A 19,354-nucleotide genomic window follows, 5' to 3' on the forward strand; every position below is an offset into this window, starting at 1 on the left:
CATTTTTCCACATCCTAACTTCAATTCCTGCAAGGTCCAAGCACCATAGCGGTGGGGGGGCATCCACATCTGGTGGTCCCTCGGAGTCTTCTTGTGGCCTCCTACCTGATGTTACGTGTCTTAGGGTCATGCGTTGACTTTGGGATGTTTGCATCAAAGATCAGTGATGCCCACGTGACTACTAAGACCCAATCCCAGGCCTCAGCGGTGACGTCAGCCAGGAGGATGCCCAGGCGAGGTGAGTATAGCGGTGTATAATGTTGCCGCAGCTCCCTTGGGCCTCCATTTATTATACTCTGGGGTCTGAAATGAACCAAAATGATCCCTAATATTCATCGAAACGAGAGATCTATCATACAGGATCTGTGCCTTTACCGTATGTCGTGCGCCTGTGCTAGGTGGTAGACATGTGATATTGGTTGTGCTGTGACGCCGCTCCCGATCCTGGATGTTTGTGGTCTGACCACTGATTGTAAATAAAGCTAATTTCAATCAAACCCTGAATCGCGGTTAGTGCATTGTGCATGGGACTTAGTGGGATTCCCACATCATGAGGCTGTAATGACGTATATATATGACAGGGGGCGATACCACGTGCCCAGATTGTTTTGCGGGCCATTCTAGGTCCCTGTTGTGAAAACAACACAGGATTAGCAGAGAACAGCTGAGCGCGGATAATGATGCACATGGCAAATATAGTCTGGGCACCGTGCTGAAGTGTTAAATCCCGCTGGAATTACGGAAAGCGACATAAAGACAAGGGGTCCGGGGTCAACACGTGTGCTAATGTGGCGTATCTGATGTCAGGAACAGTGGCGTAACTAAAGTCATGTGGGCCTTGGTGCAATCTTCTGTCTGGGGCCCCCAACCTCGTCCCTAACACCCTGGAAGAATGGGCAAATCCGCCACATCGTTGCATTCAGTGCGCTGGGTCTCCCGGGGTCCGACTTCTGAAAGTAGTCAGATAATATTCAATATCATGTGGGGTGAAGAATTCTGGGCGATTGGCAGTATAAAAGGGGTCTCCTTTACTTTGGTTCCTGACAGTAATACTATCTGTAGTGGCCTGAGGGTGACCCTGGGGTGACTGTAACTGCCATAGAGACTGGTACTCATGGGAGTAACTGCAGATGGCAGGAGTATCGGCATTGTGGCTAGAAGTACCACAGAATAGTGAGCGCAGCTCTGGAGTATAATACAGGATAAGTAATGTAATGTATGTACACAGTGACTGCACCAGCAGAATAGTGAGCGCAGCTCTGGAGTATAATACAGGATAAGTAATGTAATGTATGTACACAGTGACTGTACCAGCAGAATAGTGAGCGCAGCTCTGGAGTATAATACAGGATAAGTAATGTAATGTATGTACACAGTGACTGCACCAGCAGAATAGTGAGCGCAGCTCTGGAGTATAATACAGGATAAGTAATGTAATATATGTACACAGTGACTGTACCAGCAGAATAGTGAGCGCAGCTCTGCAGTATAATACAGGATAAGTAATGTAATGTATGTACACAGTGACTGTACCAGCAGAATAGTGAGCGCAGCTCTGGAGTATAATACAGGATAAGTAATGTAATGTATGTACACAGTGACTGTACCAGCAGAATAGTGAGCGCAGCTCTGGAGTATAATACAGGATAAGTAATGTAATGTATGTACACAGTGACTGTACCAGCAGAATAGTGAGCGCAGCTCCGGAGTATAATACAGGATAAGTAATGTAATGTATGTACACAGTGACTGCACCAGCAGAATAGTGAGCGCAGCTCTGGAGTATAATACAGGATAAGTAATGTAATGTATGTACACAGTGACTGCACCAGCAGAATAGTGAGCGCAGCTCTGCAGTATAATACAGGATAAGTAATGTAATGTATGTACACAGTGACTGCACCAGCAGAATAGTGAGCGCAGCTCTGGAGTATAATACAGGATAAGTAATGTAATGTATGTACACAGTGACTGTACCAGCAGAATAGTGAGCGCAGCTTTGGAGTATAATACAGGATAAGTAATGTAATGTATGTACACAGTGACTGCACCAGCAGAATAGTGAGCGCAGCTCTGGAGTACAATAATGGCCCTGAGATGCTGTACTAGATCCAACCAATGGAGAAGAGAGGCGCTACTTATTGAACGGGGGGGGGGGGTTGGTAATCACACAATTTATTATTTTTTTTATAGTGATTTTGGAGAACCTTCTTTCTATGTTCCAGTCTGATATTGATCCCGTGTCTCATAGTAAGATTTCCATGGTTGCTATTATGGCCGACTCAGCAGCCACTTCTGGCCGGGTGCCTTTATAAGAAATAGAAGCGGGCACCTGTTATAAAAACACATGACGCCCTCTCCCGCAGGATTTAGCCTGATACCGGACCCTGGTGCAGTTGGAGGTGCAGACCTTCTGTGGGATCTCGGTGGGATTAGATTATTATACCGTTAAGATAAGATAGAGCCATGAACTTTAAGGCCTTGGCCGACATCAGACATGGCTGCTTGTCTAGAGGTCTGGGAACTAAATTTGGCTTCGGCTCATCGCATACCTGGAATAATTTGGCCCTGGATCATTTTTATTAATGTGCATGTAGAAAAAGATAAATATGAATCCTAAACTTAGGGGAGAGAAACGGGGACGAGAACGCTTGTTTTTGTAGAAAAAATCTAGAAGCTAAAATCGGTCTTTATATCATGGCCATATAGGACGGGTGCATGAGCCATTATAGTGCACCAGACGGGTCTTTACATAGGGGCGGAGCTATAGGAGGTGCAGAGGTGGCCCTGGAGCCGAATGGGGACCCAATGGCCTCTCTACAATACAAGACGTCACCCGTGTTGTAGATGTCACATCTCGATGATAGGGGTAAAGTTGATCTCAAAATTTGCGCCAGATCCAGGACCAAATCGGCAGCCTACACTGTTAGGAGCGCACAAAGCCTTATTATAGCCATAGGATGTATCAATAATACCGTCTAATAGGTTGTGAACTGTCCCATATGATAAGGACTCCAGGATGGACCGGCCATCTTTATTACATGGACATGAATCTGGTCCTCAGCATATAGGGGCGTCCTGGACTGCAGATCTCCATATATGACGCCCTGGTCCTCAGCATATAGGGGCGTCCTGGACTGCAGATCTCCATATATGACGCCCTGGTCCTCAGCATATAGGGGCGTCCTGGACTGCAGATCTCCATATATGACGCCCTGGTCCTCAGCATATAGGGGCGTCCTGGACTGCAGATCTCCATATATGACGCCCTGGTCCTCAGCATATAGGGGCGTCCTGGACTGCAGATCTCCATATATGACGCCCTGGTCCTCAGCATATAGGGGCGTCCTGGACTGCAGATCTCCATATATGACGCCCTGGTCCTCAGCATATAGGGGCGTCCTGGACTGCAGATCTCCATATATGACGCCCTGGTCCTCAGCATATAGGGGCGTCCTGGACTGCAGATCTCCATATATGACGCCCTGGTCCTCAGCATATAGGGGCGTCCTGGACTGCAGATCTCCATATATGACGCCCTGGTCCTCAGCATATAGGGGCGTCCTGGACTGCAGATCTCCATATATGACGCCCTGGTCCTCAGCATATAGGGGCGTCCTGGACTGCAGATCTCCATATATGACGCCCTGGTCCTCAGCATATAGGGGCGTCCTGGACTGCAGATCTCCATATATGACGCCCTGGTCCTCAGCATATAGGGGCGTCCTGGACTGCAGATCTCCATATATGACGCCCTGGTCCTCAGCATACAGGGGCGTCCTGGACTGCAGATCTCCATATATGACGCCCTGGTCCTCAGCATACAGGGGCGTCCTGGACTGCAGATCTCCATATATGACGCCCTGGTCCTCAGCATACAGGGGCGTCCTGGACTGCAGATCTCCATATATGACGCCCTGGTCCTCAGCATACAGGGGCGTCCTGGACTGCAGATCTCCATATATGACGCCCATATGCCCCGAGTACGTCGCATTGGATAGACTTGGCATCTATTCGGCTTTTCCATTTCACAAGTAGCGCCGAGATCCAAGGAGACCCGTGTTGTGTTATAGGAACGGAGGGTATAAATATCAGTGAGGAGGATCAGGTCAGGATTACAGGGCGGCCGGCTCGGTGACAGTCACGGATCCTGGATATTGTGATACCTTTCTTTCCCTGGAGACGAGGACCGGGAACAACAACGTGTTCTGGGGATCTGCAAATAGCAAAGTTATTATTTACAAATTGGGTAAAAATTCTACATTTTATAGATTTGAACCTTCTACTTGTCCAGGAATCTCATCTATTGGTCAGAGTGAAGAGCGCCACCTCCTGACTGGGTGGAAACCTACATGGTTGTGCTCTGAGGACCTCTCTGCACTATATACTGTGCTGTAGGATAGGACTTGGATCTAGGCAAGTTATCCGGTTACAATTTATTTCCTGTGTATATGTTGTACATATGCTAGTCTGACACTAGGTGGCAGTATTTCTATATACATATACGTGACCTGACTGGTTTGTATGACTTCTGGTCATAGTCAGGGTCGGACCAGCTCAGCAGAGACTTAGGCTGGTCTTACACGGCCGTAATGTAAGTCCACAATTGAGGGTTTTCGATTGCGGACACATTATATTCAATGCAGCCTCTTACACCACCAGATATTTTATCCGTGGTATGGCCGGGCCGCAACTGTAGTCCGCAATTAGTAGAACATGTACGTAATGGCCGTGAATTGCGGCACTGCACGGACTCGCCCATACAACTCTATGGGCGAGTGCTGCAGGACACGGACATCTGCAGAGCCCATGTTGCCGATCAGCAGCTTGCGGACCGTACATTCAATACGGACGTGTAAGAGCAGCCCTAGCGGACGGTCCCCAGCTCTGACCGGGGAATCCTTTCCATTTAGTTATTTATATAACCCTATTGTAGGAATTGTTCTGTCTTTGTGACCCTTCACTAGGAAAATGGCCTGAGCTTTGCATTGGACTTATCCTTGGGGCTCCTGGACTCAAATGCAAAATCGATCACGGGGCTCCTGCCTACCCTGTACGGTGTAGAATAGCGGTATATGTTATGTGGCAGAGGGAGCTTAGGGGCCCCTTCAGGTTCCAGGATGGGGCCGCATCCCCTATAGCAGGGGTAGGCAACCTCCAGCGCTCTAGCTGTTGTAAAACTACAACTCCCAGCATGCATACCTGCTCTGTTGTTCTTGGAAGTCCCATGGAAGTGAATGGAGCATGCTGGGAGTTGTAGTTCCACAGCAGCTGGAGTGTTGCAGGTCGCTGCCCCCTGCTCTATAGCTACACGCTTGGTGAACTTGGGGAGATGGAATCCGGACTTGTTTGTAGAAGTCATCGGCGATATGGTGGGGATAGGACCACGAAATGTCTACCTGGCCTGAGGGGGGACGTTATATCAGCAAATATCAGAGGCTTGAAGCTCTTGGGCCCCATTAGTAAATCTGTAACGGGCCCTTGTGCCATGTAGAATAGCGGTATATTGTATGTAGTCCGTTAGTGACAGCTACCCCTGCAACCTCCATAGGCGGAAGCCTGTAAGTCCCGGCCAATATTATTAGGGCGTCCATATCTTCTATACTCTCTGTATCTTCATCCTGTACTCAGTAAGGTCTCATGTTGACCTCAGTAGACATTTGGCCATATGACTGAATCCCTATATGGCCCCCGGTGTATTCAGGACACATCCTATACCTGTCTTGTTTTGCGGCCCAGGCTCACTGAAGTATATCAATGGGTTGGTGAAGGTGCAAGCAGTTATCTGTAAGTCATCCATGTGAATGTCCAGGCACATGTATGTGTAGTAGTTGTGCAAATATAAGGAGCAATAATCCGCACGCAGACACGCCATCCATCACAATTTCTTTTATTATCGGACCCTTACAAAAAAAATCGGCTCCAGAAGTTTAAATGCAAAAAAGTTGCGATGTGTCCAGAAGGTGCTGTACAAAACTAATAAATACGCTTCTCATGTCTATCCCCAGATCTCCCAAATGACTAAGGACCAGCTCCATTCTCAACCCTTCACACAACAGATAGAGACGAACACACACAGCCAACCTCGCACACGGCCGTGGGAGGAGCCTGAGGTTGTGGGCGGGGCCTGCAAGCCTGTCTAGCAGAAAACTGGTTAATCCCTTGGAATACGGCCGGTGGGGGTGAGTGCACGCACCTGTCTCAGCACGCCTTACCCTGCTGTTGTCAGGCCAGGGTTGTGATGACTTTTGCAAAGCACCGAAACCTTTACGTTCCGCTCAGTAAGTTTTAGAATTTTTTTTTTTTTTTGCAATTTCTGGAAAAACCTGCAGCTCTTGCAAACAAGCAAAGCCCCAGAAATCTCTGTGAAATGTCAAAGTGGCGTCCGCACAACTCTACGGAGCAGCTGCCCCTCCTGCGTTTGGTTTGTACTACGCTACATCTCTGGGCTCTGCTATAGTGCAAGGCGGAGATCAGATTATTTCTATAGAAAAGGAATCGACGGCCCCAGGTGGAGCCTGAATATGTGTCATGGGGGAGGAGCAAGATCCTGCCCAGCTTAGTTTTAAATAAACAGCGCCACTCTTGGCCATAGGTTGTATCTGGTATTACAAGTCACTGCCATATACAGGGACATATATGCAGCGGGTATAGAGGACATGGGCCCGGCTCACCCACCTCTTGTATAGCCAACAAGTCACCGTCTGACCTACAGGTGCAACCAATCGGCATGGAGGGGTATCACGGATCAGCATAAGGTGGGGTGTTTTTCGGGTCCCCCTTTGTTTTATATGCACCCCTGTTTAATAATAGCTTATAAATGTGCTTTGCTGTGCAAATATGCAGCCATTTTACTGGACCCCCGAGGGTGGCGCCACATAGGGCGGCCATTGATGGGCTCGTTTATCAGATCAGGTCAATAATGGCTGCCCCTTTCCTTTGCATACAAAACAGAATCCTTAAAGGATTAAAAAACCAGGACAGGACGTTCCAATGAAACAGCGCCACCCTTGACCACAGGTTGTTTGCGGTATTGCAGTTCACTTCAATGTTGCAATACCAGATGCAACCTATCCAGAGGAGTGGCGCTATTTCTTCTTTGCACCAAGATCAATATATTACACTATGAAAGGTTTTATTTTAGTATTTTTAATTTCTGGAAATCTAATAAATCGTCATTTCGGAGCCCCGACAAGCTTACAGACCTCCTCCCGTACCTTCCGCACAACAAACTCCTGTTCCACAATTGTTCCATTGCAAATAATAAAAAGATAGAAGTGACACCTGACCAGCAGATTATAACCGTTCCGTATATATAGATATAAAAAAAACCTCCCAAAATAAAAAACAAAACAAAACAAGCTGTACCATAAGAAATTCATTCGTCGCAAAGTATCGGGAGGGTCGCTGTAAAAAAACCGTATACAACGCCGATAAAAAGTAGCCAAGAAAACCTATATACACGTCCTCCTATATACAGATTTTGGGGGGGGGGGGGTTCGGTTTAGACTTTTTGGAAGCATTGGATTTTTTTTTCCTAAAGAGACATGGCATTGTATTCGCGGTATAATCCTTCATATGAACGGTCCAATACTGACTGCAAAGGGTTAATCCCGTTCCAAAGTCTTTGTGCTTTCCCTGTCCTGCAGTACTCCATTTCAGCCACTAGTTGTCTTCACAGTTGTTCTTGTCATAAAGTTTTCCAAAAATTAAAGAAAAAAAAAAAAAAAAGTGCTTTTAATAAATTCATTCTTAGACCCGCGCCTGTAGTATGAGCCGCTAGCCTGCGCCTTGTCAGCCTCCGATCCTGGTGACCGGGACTTGGCGGATTTTGCAAAATCAGCGGTCTCGCTGCAAGGCACGTGAGGTGATGAGTGGAGATTGGGGGGAAGTGTTGAGGGTCGGACGCTTCATACTAAGGTCCCTGGCTTGGAGTCTTCGTGCCATAAGAGGTCTTGTTCGTTCTGAAGGGGGTCGTCACTTAGGGGGGCGACGTCCGGGTCGTCCATTTGGGGAGTGTACGTGACGAAAGTTCTGTGGATGGAAATGGAAATGTTCAGAACATATGGTAGACAGGGCTTGGTTAAAGGAGTTTCCAGTATTAGATAAACTGTCTGCAGTGCCACCTCTGTCTACAGGCTGCAGATGGTATTGCAGGTCAGCTACATTCAATTTACTGCACAGGACCTGCAATAATAGAGATGGCCTACAACCAGAAGTGGCGCTGTTTCGTGAACAAAAAGCAGATCCTTTATTAGTAATCCTGAAAACCCCGTAAGGGGGCATTCACATGATGTAACGGTGGCATTTATTCTAAAAAGTAAACTCGTGTCAGAATCAGCGCTGCAAAACAGAATCCCATTGACTTCAATGTGTTGCATGTGCTCAATGGAACCCATGGAAGTGAATGGGATTCTGTTTTACAGCGCTGATTCTGAAACGAGTTTGTGTGTCAGAATCAACGCTGCATTACATCATGTGAATGCCCCCTAAAAGCGGGTTCACACCTGCGCCCGGTCTCCACTTTGCGCGAAACTGGACAAGAGACGGAAACCGGCAGTCAGTGACCGCCCGTGAGCGTCTTCTGGTCTCCGCAGCGAAACAAATTTTTTTTAACAGGACACAAAGTCGGACATGGAGGACTTTGTGTCCGGTTAAAGAAAAAAAATGGTTTCGCCGCAGAGACCAGAAGACGCTCACGGCCGGTCACTGACTGCCGCTTTCCATCTCCTGTCCAGTTTCTCGGGCAGAAGATGGAAACTTACAAAGCGGAGACCGGGCGCAGGTGAGAGGTCATCACTATGTGTCTGGTGGACGGCCCGGTGATGTCACTTCATCAGTCACATGGGACAGCAGCAGCTCAGTCTCATTCTAGTGAATATAGTTGAGCACAATATGTAAGGCATGGTGCAGCACCCGCCTGTCTCTTATACCAGCTGATCTGTGGAGGCCCCAGGTGTTGAACTCCCATTGATCAAATACGGAAGAGCTTTCTTAAGGTCAGGTCATTAATATGACCCCAAAAATCTCCTTTAAATTCAAGTAAATCCACATGAACCTAAACGGTAGATGGTGGCTATCACGTTGGCTCCTGTCCTATGTACATTGTGGACTCGGAGGATGTCACAATGGCCTCTATTTCAGCACAGATGAATGGGGTCAGTGTTTTGGAACGGAGGGCATCCTGCGCCTCTAACGGCTTTCTCCCATGTCTTCTAAACATTACTGACCTTACACACACAATACTAAAGAAAACATGGAGTGACTGATGGGGGGGGGGGCGTTTTCAACATGTTCTGGGTCGGTGGAAGTCGAGAATCTACAAACAGCGGCTAAACCAGTCTGGCCACAATCCGGGACTCACCTGCTGGGCAGAGGGGTGCTGCTGTACGCAGTGGAGTATCCGGTGTAGGACGTGTGAGGTACGGTGTTTGGGTACACCAAGGTGCCGCTGTGTGCCCACCGACTCCCTGCTGTGCTTGTGGAAGACACTGGAACACACAGAAAACAAGAACGATAAAGGTTTTCCAAAAACTCGGATTATCTTTTTTTTTTTTTTTTTTTCCCATTGAGGCTGCAGCGCCGTACATTGTGTAGTGGCTGTGCCGGGTATTGCACTTGAATGTGACCGATCTGATGCTGTACCATGTGACTTATGAACAAGGGACTTGTAAGTGCCTCTTCAAGCAGCTGATCTGTGGCGGTCCCACTGATCACATAATGATGACCTATCCGCTGTGCTAGACATCCCCTCTAAATATACTATAACGTGACCACCCCTCGGAAAGACGACCCTGACTTACCGGATGAACAAGATGGCGCCCTGATGCTGGGAGATGAGGGAACTTGCATAGACGCATAACAGAGACTCCTCTGTGACCCGCGTTCCGACTCAATCATTCCGTGGGTGGTATCTTTCTGAAACGACGCCCGCTGGTACCACCCCCTTAAATGTTCGGCCACGATGGCCTTGTTAATGTTCTTGGTTATCTGTTCGGTCGTCTTTACAGCTTTCTTTTTCGGAAGCCTTAGCGTTGCATAAGCGTTGAGAGGCACAAACTGGTCGGACTCGTACCTCGCATAGTGGTCGTAGCCGTAGTGCATGGAGGAGCGGTACGAGGGGTTAACGCTGTACTGTCCCTCCGTGTCGTTCTCGTAGATGTAGCCTGTGTTGTAGTAGGGGTCGCCATCGTGGTAGGCGGAGTATCCGGGGATGTAGTAGCTGGAGGTCGGCTGGTTCTGGCTCATCTGGTACACACTGTTGCGGGCGTCCTTATGGGCCAGGTTGGGCATACTGCCAGAGTTTGCCGCAGAGAAGTTTTGCTTCTTGTGCCGCCGCCTATCCCGGGGGCGATTGTCCAGGGTCTGCGTGGTGTAGCAGTAGTTTTGTTTTGGCGGCGTGCTGTAATACTCCGAGCTCGACTGGCTGGTGTAGGAGGATCCGTCATCCAGGACCTCGGTGCTGTTACTTCTCTGACTCTTGGAGATGGAGAAGGTTGCGCTTCCATCGACGGCGTCCACGATGAGAGGAGTGTGGGATTCTAGGCTGCCCCGCCGCTGCCGGCCATTATGGCTCATCCCTTCATTCCTGGCAAAGCAGAAACAAACACATTGTAGTGTCAAGGTAACATAGAGGAGCCGTCCTATGCTTAGGATACGCCTGGGGACACCCTGAAGGGCCAGTGGCGATCACGGAAATGTGTGCTGCTGATCATTGGGGGGGTTTGGTGGGCTCCCAAGCTGACTACCCCAAGCTCTGTCACATCTATAGATCTATTTAAAGGGGCGTTCCCGTCCCATGATGGCAGATTGGTAGAATAGCCTATCACATTAGGATCAGCCTGACCTCTGAGACCCCCAGAGAAGCAGAATTAGAGTTCCCCCCTCCATTATTTCCCCCCCACCCGGCCACCCCTCTGTGCAGGGGCCTTAGGTGCGTCCCCAATTAAGTGAATGGGACCAGTATCGCCGCTGTGCAGGGAAAGAATTGGATGCAGTGTTTTATCCAAGGGCAGAGCTATAGGGTGGAAGTGGTAGCATCTGATACTAAACCCTGGACCCTGAGGGGGCCCGAAGGTCCCTCTGCCACATAATATACACCACTCCACTATTATAATTGTACAAGGTCGATAGTGGCCCCATTACAGATTTTTGCATTGTGTGCCTGGATCAATGCAGCGTCTCCTTCATTCTCAGGAGTGGTCGGGGTCCCAGAGGTCGGGATATCCTAGCCATAAGCCGTGACTCTATAAGATGGAAAACGGCAAGCACAGAAGAAACCACATTGTACTTGAATATACCTTGTGTATTTTTTGGCCGCCACAAACAAACCCCAAACGAATAGGAAAGAGAGAATATTTGGTGCCATTGATAGGGGCGTCCTATAGTCACACCATTCCTACAAGGCAGACATTATTAACCCTTCACCAGGCAGTGCCCGCTGACGCGCCCGCTCACGTGTCCATCCCACGTTCCTGACCTATCGTACGTTGCATGAAGTTATTTGCGACTTACTGGAGATGGCTGCTGCTGTAGGCGTTGCGTGTCAGTACAGGAGTGGAAGGCATGCTCCGACCCCCGTGAGGCTTCCGCTCGGCAGTCTTGTACGGGCTGCTGTGGGTTGAAGTCGGTTCTCTGTGACTATATATGGGAGGAAATAAAAACACATTAAATTTATTAGGCGACGCCAAATTATGCAAATAGGATAAAACACGCACACGACGGCGTGTATAAAACAGGATCTTAGTGAATGGTATAACTTGAGTAAAAAGTCATTCAGTTGCATCGCTCTACTAAAATGGGGTTTTTTTCACAAAAAATATTAAAGCGTTATTTTTTTGTCCACTAGGTGGCACTGTCCTGTTGCCATATCCTGAAGATATCAAATTTATTCTGAATTCTATTCAATACTAATATTCTAGTTCTGGATATGTAATGACATTCACGTCTATGGGGCTGCCCCCATAGAAGTGAACGGGTCGTCGGTCACACAAACCCACTGGCGCTCCATTCACAAGGAGGCTTTTGATTTCTGGTTCTCCTGATCACTTTGGGACTCCGCGTTCAGGCCCCCAGTGATCGGACTCTTATCTTCTATCCTTTGATAGGATAAGTCTCCTTAATGACACAACCCCTTTAAATCTTGCGACTTGAGAACATGACGGTGTGTAATACTTAATTTCTCCAGTGGTGGCGCTGCAGTAAGTATACACTTAAAGGTGCCTTACCCTGAGAGGCGCATGTCTGAAAACTGTTCATTGAGGGAAGATTTTCTGGAGAGGCTTCTGTCTTTTGGTAGTCGGGTCTTGGGTGAATTCTGTAAGGAGCAGGATCTCTGTCCTTGTAGGTAGAGCGAGTCGTCTGAAAAAAACAAAAAAAAAATGTTAATTTTCTCTCTGAGATGGAGGAGAACCAAAACCAAGACTGTTTACTCATGCAAAAGCAATCACTAGGGGGCAGCGTTCAGCAAGCGTTAGATACTTACCATCATCAAAGGTGGTTGTGTCGGACAAGGAGCTGCTTTCTGATGGGATGATGTCATCTGTAAATGGAGGAAAGAAAGAGGAAAACAGGATGTTTAGTGACCAGAAGGGGAAGAGGTGACACTAATGGCTGACTAATGGATTCCTAATTAATCCAGAAAGTGCTAATTATTCCAGATTAACCCTTAGGAGGATGCACACTTTACATCTAATGACTTGCAGGAACCATCGGTCATTATAAGATGATTCCCACATCAGGGTCCCCAAGGGGCGAATCTGATACACCCCTCAATATCTGGTCTGACTAAGCGAGAGGAGAAGAGCCCTCTGCTGGACACCTCCAGGGGCGGCTTATCTCCCTCGAAATTTGGCATGTCTCACCCTTCCTTTACATATGCAACATCAATGCAAGTCAGAGACTTCATACAATTAAAGGGTTAAGGTATTCATCGATGGGGGGGTCACCATCTGTACAGAACTGCTTCTGGCCATGTATTGTGTATAGGACGGGCCCCCTGTATAGTGGCTATGCACCAGTACTACAGCACAGCTACCAATGACTTTAATGGACGCTGATCAGCGACGGTGCCCGGATGCTTTACAGGAGATGGCGCTTTGGGCTCCCGACCCTGTATTGTGTATAGGATGAGTACCAGACAACTGATCAGTCTCATTGATCAAAAATTTATGGCCTATCTTGAGCATAGGCCAGATAAACCTTAACCCTGTACAACCCCTTTAAGACTGTCGGGCTGGTCCCACTGGAGTTGTCACTTTGGGCTGATGTGATGTGATCGGCCATCTTTAAAGTGGCTGGTACATCCTGGTACAAGTAGAAGAAATCTTACTGAGGGATTTTCCTATTGATCCAGATAACAGAAACTTCCTGCTCAGTTCCGCTACGTTCACCTTTTGGCCTGATAATGAATGTGTTAACCTGGGGGCGGTGGGATTTACATGGGACTGCTTATAGTGTGGTGTGGATGTTGCCGCTGTACCTTGCAGGAGTAGGGAGGCCCTCTTGGTTGGGTCTTTCCCCCTCTTGATCCTGTATTCGTTGATGGCGCTCTCTATGTCCTGCAGTCTCTTGATGGCGTCGCTATAATCCTGCTTCCTCTTCCTCTTGACATTCTTCGCCAGGTCGGGCTCCATCAAAAGTTTCTTTGTTGCCTCGACCATTTGTTGTTGGATGAGAAACTTGTGCTCCAAATTTTGCAAGTCGGATTCCTGGGTGCAAAGAAGAGAGAAAAACAGGTCACGAAAACCCCAGGAAAGGAGGGGACCCCGTCCTGTGTGGGAGGAGGAGTCCGGTCTCCATTCGCTGTAGATTCGGGCTCGGCCCTGAGGAGTTACCTCTTCTCCGTGGAGAATATTATCATCCAGTTTAAAGGATGTGCCCATTCGTCTGCGGATATTGGGGGGCTTCTCGCCAGGATTTAGTGGGTACTCGGTTGGCAACTTCCCCGTTAGTTCCTAAAAAGAAAAAAAGAAAACCCCAATGAGGATTAAGACATCACATTTTTGTAGACAATTGTTTAGTGTTCAAAGACCACCCCAACTCCAAAAAAGGGGGTTGTCCAGGTAGAAGACCCATTTACATGCATGTTATTAGGGGATTTGGATAGAATAGGGTGGGACCTCCTCATCTTCTGGCCATAGTGGAGGACCAGTCCTGTCTGCACTACACTGACAGCCCATTGATTTGAATGGACGCTGTGTAATTCTTCTTGTGACCAGAGGTGTCACTGTAGGGAAAGTCCACACATCCTAAAGATCACAGCTCATAGTCAATCAGTGGATCACTTTATGATAAGCTTAGTAGGAGTTGCCCAAAATGAACAACCCCTTTAGCTACAGTGCTAACCACTCAACCACCATGTTGCCCACCCCTTTAAGTGAAAATCATCTGACTACCAGGTTTCACTATCTACGTAAGAAGGAAGTGATCCTGTGGTAACCCCAGATATCAGATCCCCGATCATCAACCCCCCCAGCCCTTGTGGTCACTTACCGCCTCTCTCATACAGATCTTCTTCAGTTCTTCGATTTTCTTCAGCAGAACGTCTTGCAAATCTTTCTCCTTCTTCTTCAGTTCTTGAATCTTCTCGGCCTTCTGCTCTTCGCTGACTTCTGAGTCGATAGAACCTGCCAACAAAATACATTTTAGTCAATTCTCCGGTTCTGGAACTTTTTGAATTTCACCGAATGTTTTTTGAATGTTAGATTTTTTTATTATTTTTTTTAGATATATACCTGAAGAGATTAAGCTGCCGCTGCTGGCCATGATGACTGGATTTTTTCCGTCCACCATCTTGGAGATTCTGCTAGTGCTGCTTTCGGTTAGATCCATAGCAATTTCGTCTAGGCTGCGGGCTGATGGGATTTTGGCCTGTGGAAGATCAATAGGGATAACTTAAAGGGACGGGTCGTGATATATGGGGGGCAGTAATATAATTCTGGCCTGTCTCCAGAGGTGTCAGCAGGAGTCCTTTGATGACATCATTACTCAGGGGCTTTTACTATGTAAACGACCCCATTAAGCACGATACCCCTGTTACGACCCCTCACCACCACGATAATGGTATAAGCTGAACCCACCATGTTTCATTTAACACTTAATTGCCTGTAACAATTTAAGCAGTGACCGCAGGTCTCCGGGCTCCTCATCTCCACTTACTTTGCTCTGTTTTCTATCCAGGTAAAACTGATGTTGACTAATGGCCATCACCCATATGGACTTGATCAGAGAATTGTTTGCATACCAGGTCTGAACTACAAAACCGCTCTGGCCAAAGGTTCTTCGTGACGCAGATATTCTGAAAATTCAGGAGAAAGGGGAAAATAACTCAGCATGATGGACGATACGGATAGCCGGGATAGGATCATGTATGGCCGCCTAGAAAGTGTGTGTATATAGCCATAAATGTGATTGTAATGCGCTACGGCCTATGGTGGCGCTTTGTGTATAAAGATTATTATTAGCAGTATTATTTATCCATCTAATAGACGTCTACAGACCTAGAGTTATTCTATCAGATGGACAACACTCATATCTGTCTCATATACAATGTATAGCATCTAGGGCTCCTATCTCTCGTCAGTCTATCTATGGGTAACTCTTATATTGGTCCATGTAATCCCTACCCATCTCTCTAATCTCTACCCATCTAATCTCTACCCATCTCTCTCACTACCATCTCTCTAATCTCTACCCATGTAATCTCTACCCATCTAATCTCTACTCATCTCTCTCACTACCATCTCTCTAATCTCTACCCATCTCTCTAATCTCTACCCATCTAATCTCTACCCATCTCTCTAATCTCTACCCATCTAATCTCTACCCATCTAATCTCTACCCATCTCTCTAATCTCTACCCATCTCTCTAATCTCTACCCATCTCTCTAATCTCTACCCATCTCTCTAATCTCTACCCATCTCTCTAATCTCTACCCATCTCTCTAATCTCTACCCATCTCTCTAATCTCTACTCATCTCTCTCACTACCATCTCTCTAATCTCTACCCATCTCTCTAATCTCTACCCATCTAATCTCTACCCATCTCTCTAATCTCTACCCATGTAATCTCTACCCATCTAATCTCTACTCATCTCTCTCACTACCATCTCTCTAATCTCTACCCATCTCTCTAATCTCTACCCATCTCTCTAATCTCTACCCATCTCTCTAATCTCTACCCATCTCTCTAATCTCTACCCATCTAATCTCTACCCATCTCTCTAATCTCTACCCATGTAATCTCTACCCATCTAATCTCTACTCATCTCTCTCACTACCATCTCTCTAATCTCTACCCATCTCTCTAATCTCTACCCATCTCTCTAATCTCTACCCATCTAATCTCTACCCATCTCTCTAATCTCTCCCCATCTCTCTCTCATATCAGGGGTTGTTAGCCACCTGTCCATAGGCCCTCTATAGCACCCTATTAGACTCCCTGTCCCCTCCCCCACAACCTCTGCCTGTGTAAGTGTCAGTCTTTAAATATGTCTCTGGCATTCCATTCATGAACCAGGAAGTTGGGTAGAAACAGGGCTGTAGGTCTCTCCCAGATAAGAGCCTGACACTTCTGCCTCTGCATTTATCTATGAGGCATCATACAATATGGCCAGACAAGTCTCACCCCATGGCCTCCTATTCCATGTACAAACCTGCGGCAACCAAAGCACGGGCCTGTGTCTGTCTTACCTGCGGGGATCGTGAACTTCCACTGCAAATTTCTTTTCTCGAAAATACAAATTCTCCAGCTGCTTCCACTGAAATAGCTACAAGAGAAAGAAAAAAGAAGCTGTCAGCGCCCCATAAATAACCCCATCATTATCCATGTAATGTCTGACACACTCCACAGTCGCTAAATCATCCTGGAGGGTGCATGGCGGGATTATGTACGGCGAAAATAAGGGACTAAATTATTATCTGCAAATGGAGGCAAATTCTACTAAAAGAAGAGACGCAAACGTGGTCTCCGTAAAATGTCATCGGATTGTATGTGTAATGGAGCAATGAGGGGTGCAATGAGACTAAAATATACAGAGGTAAGCCGAGTGACCCCGACAGAGGAGGCGGAGGTGACTTTCTCTCGATTTAGAATATATGCATGGTTGGCTGAGTATACATGTGTATGGAGGAGTCAGAAGGAATAGCTGTCAGTCATACTAGCTTAGGGGGTCTGCTGTATGAACAGATATATATATACTCCAGGGCGTAGCTATAGGGGGTACAGAGCTAGCAATGACTACCGGGCCCTGTAGCCTCAGGAGGGCCAAAGGTCTCTCTGCAACATAGGACGACACCAGTATAGTAGATGGCACATTGTAAAAGGGGGCCCCATTACAGATTTTGGGAGGTTCTTGTATAGGGGTCATCTACTGATTGTATCTATCCCGGAACTATCTGCATGTTATAATATATGTAACACCCCTGACCATAAGATACAAAGTAACAAATCAAACACACGGTTATATAATACCCATTAAATACGCCGTCACCACAAACAAAATCCTTTACAAACACTCGGCTTTGCATAAGTTTGTCAATGGCGACCGTATTTCCATATCTTTCACTAAAGTTCAATGCAGGCGACTGCAGATCAACACAAGTGTCCGACGCTAGGACGGCTCGTAGGGTCAGCAGCCCCCGATGGGAGTTGTAGTTCTAGAATAGGAAGTGGATGTCTATCCTAGACAGTCGAGGAATGGGGCTAAAGGGTTAATACGGTGATGAAGGCGTTTCGGAAGGGAGGAGGTGTATATACTGTCAGCAGGAGTCAGACCTGACCTGACCTGACTAATAGGAAAGGTAGGGACTGAGAAAACGCCGTCTACAAATTATTACTAGTATTTAGTTTAATATCGATCCAGCGCTGATGTCTGCAAAGCGGATTCCGAAAATCAAAGGAAAATTTTTTAAAAAAAACATATAAAAAAAATGAATATATTCCTAAATTCCACAAATCAGAAACAACATTCAAAAAAAAAAAATTCCAAAATTGGACACAGATAGAAGAAACGACGTTTCCTACTGGATCTGTACCGAAGTTACAAACGAAACGCGTTTCAGATCACGGAACTGATCCTTTCTGAAGCCAAAAAACAGCCATGGAGATCCAACAAAAGCTCCTAGGGTAAATCGTAGTGTCCCCCCAAGTAAGTGGGGGTGCTTGTTGTTTATGGTAGGACACTTGTAAAATGTAATAAAAACAAAAGGATAAAAAAAAAAAAAATAGTCGTCCTCTTTGGAAACAGTATATTCTCAAATCCCGAAATGAAAACGTTCGAAAATGGTCATAAAAATGGATCAAAAATCAAAATATTATGTAAAAAAAATAGAAACAAAAAAATTCATTTAAATCTATTCCAAAACAAACGTTCCAAAATTCCGCAAAGTGTTGAAATGGAATTTTCAAAAACACTACAAACAAAAAAAAACAACTTGATCTAAGTCCTTGAAGACTTGACAGATCAGCCCCGGCGTCTCGGCACAAGCAGCTGCAGAACACATGCCCGGTGGCGTCAGCTCCGTGCCCGGCTTACCTAGCCCCGTACTATGCCCCCATGGTCCGCAGTCCGCTCAGGGCTCCTCTGCTGTGTTCGCCGCCTTCTAACTCTTGACTCTCCCTCTGTGATACTGAAAAGGTGAAACTCCGGTTTCCCAGCCCCGACCATCCCACCAGTGACACAACAGAGCAACGTCACGGCTACACCCCTCCTGTCTGACAGCAGCACATTACACACACATGGCAGTGGCTCAGCCCTTACTGGAAGTGACCCCGGGGAGACGACACATCGCACTTGGCATTATTTTACCCCAAAAGTAAAATAGGTTTCTTCTAAAATAATTCTACTTTATATGGAAACTGACAAAATCTTGCCGTGACCCTGTGCCATAGACGCCAAGTGTCTACCGTGTGTAGCGAGACGTAATACGGCAGCCTGTGGGGTACAAACCACCCCGAGCTCCAAAGTTAATGTGTTTTAATTTATGATTTTTATTTTTTTTTGTTTTATGACTTCTGTTAGCAAAGTGTTCCTAAGGAGACGTCCACACTGCGGAGTGTAAAACCGTGCGCAGATAGTTTGTTGCGAAACGCAGCTAAACCCTAAAAAAATGCGGCGAAAACAAAATCCCGTAAACGTTATCCACTACTTTTTGCCTCCCCCTATAGATCTCTATTAGGGTTGAGCGATCGGGATCGGAAAAGATCGGATTCTGATCGGCGATCGAGTATATTTCACAATTGCGATCGGAATTCCAACCCGATCTTTTCCAGCAGGATCGAGATCGGAGGTTATCTCAAGATCGGCTCAACCCCAAAAGTGACTTTTCCCATAGAAAAGCATTGACTAGGGT

At 46.8% G+C, this 19,354-nt stretch overlaps 1 protein-coding gene and 1 long non-coding RNA gene across 3 annotated transcripts in view; one reads left to right on the forward strand and one right to left on the reverse strand.

The window, feature by feature from the left end:
* Positions 1 to 4,124: 4,124 nt before the first annotated feature.
* Positions 4,125 to 15,270, forward strand: LOC142218682 (uncharacterized). Its single transcript, XR_012717467.1, has 3 exons — positions 4,125 to 4,249; positions 6,009 to 6,182; positions 15,181 to 15,270. It is a non-coding gene; the product is annotated as an uncharacterized LOC142218682 (long non-coding RNA).
* FRMD4B (FERM domain containing 4B) overlaps positions 5,875 to 19,354 on the reverse strand; it is an 82,584-nt gene continuing 69,104 nt past the window's right edge. For both annotated transcript variants that reach the window (XM_075287492.1, XM_075287493.1), the window contains exons 12-23: positions 16,694 to 16,770; positions 15,160 to 15,298; positions 14,736 to 14,871; positions 14,494 to 14,627; positions 13,836 to 13,955; positions 13,481 to 13,709; positions 12,485 to 12,541; positions 12,228 to 12,360; positions 11,515 to 11,640; positions 9,804 to 10,588; positions 9,365 to 9,491; positions 5,875 to 8,034 (exon numbers count right to left, since the gene is read on the reverse strand). In XM_075287492.1, coding sequence (XP_075143593.1) covers positions 7,911 to 8,034; positions 9,365 to 9,491; positions 9,804 to 10,588; positions 11,515 to 11,640; positions 12,228 to 12,360; positions 12,485 to 12,541; positions 13,481 to 13,709; positions 13,836 to 13,955; positions 14,494 to 14,627; positions 14,736 to 14,871; positions 15,160 to 15,298; positions 16,694 to 16,770 — 2,187 coding nt within the window. In that variant the 3' untranslated portion in view covers positions 5,875 to 7,910. The remainder of the gene's footprint in view (positions 8,035 to 9,364; positions 9,492 to 9,803; positions 10,589 to 11,514; positions 11,641 to 12,227; positions 12,361 to 12,484; positions 12,542 to 13,480; positions 13,710 to 13,835; positions 13,956 to 14,493; positions 14,628 to 14,735; positions 14,872 to 15,159; positions 15,299 to 16,693; positions 16,771 to 19,354) is intronic.

Source organism: Leptodactylus fuscus, chromosome 9 (assembly GCF_031893055.1).
Source record: "Leptodactylus fuscus isolate aLepFus1 chromosome 9, aLepFus1.hap2, whole genome shotgun sequence".
In the NCBI taxonomy this organism is placed as follows: Eukaryota; Metazoa; Chordata; class Amphibia; order Anura; family Leptodactylidae; genus Leptodactylus; species Leptodactylus fuscus.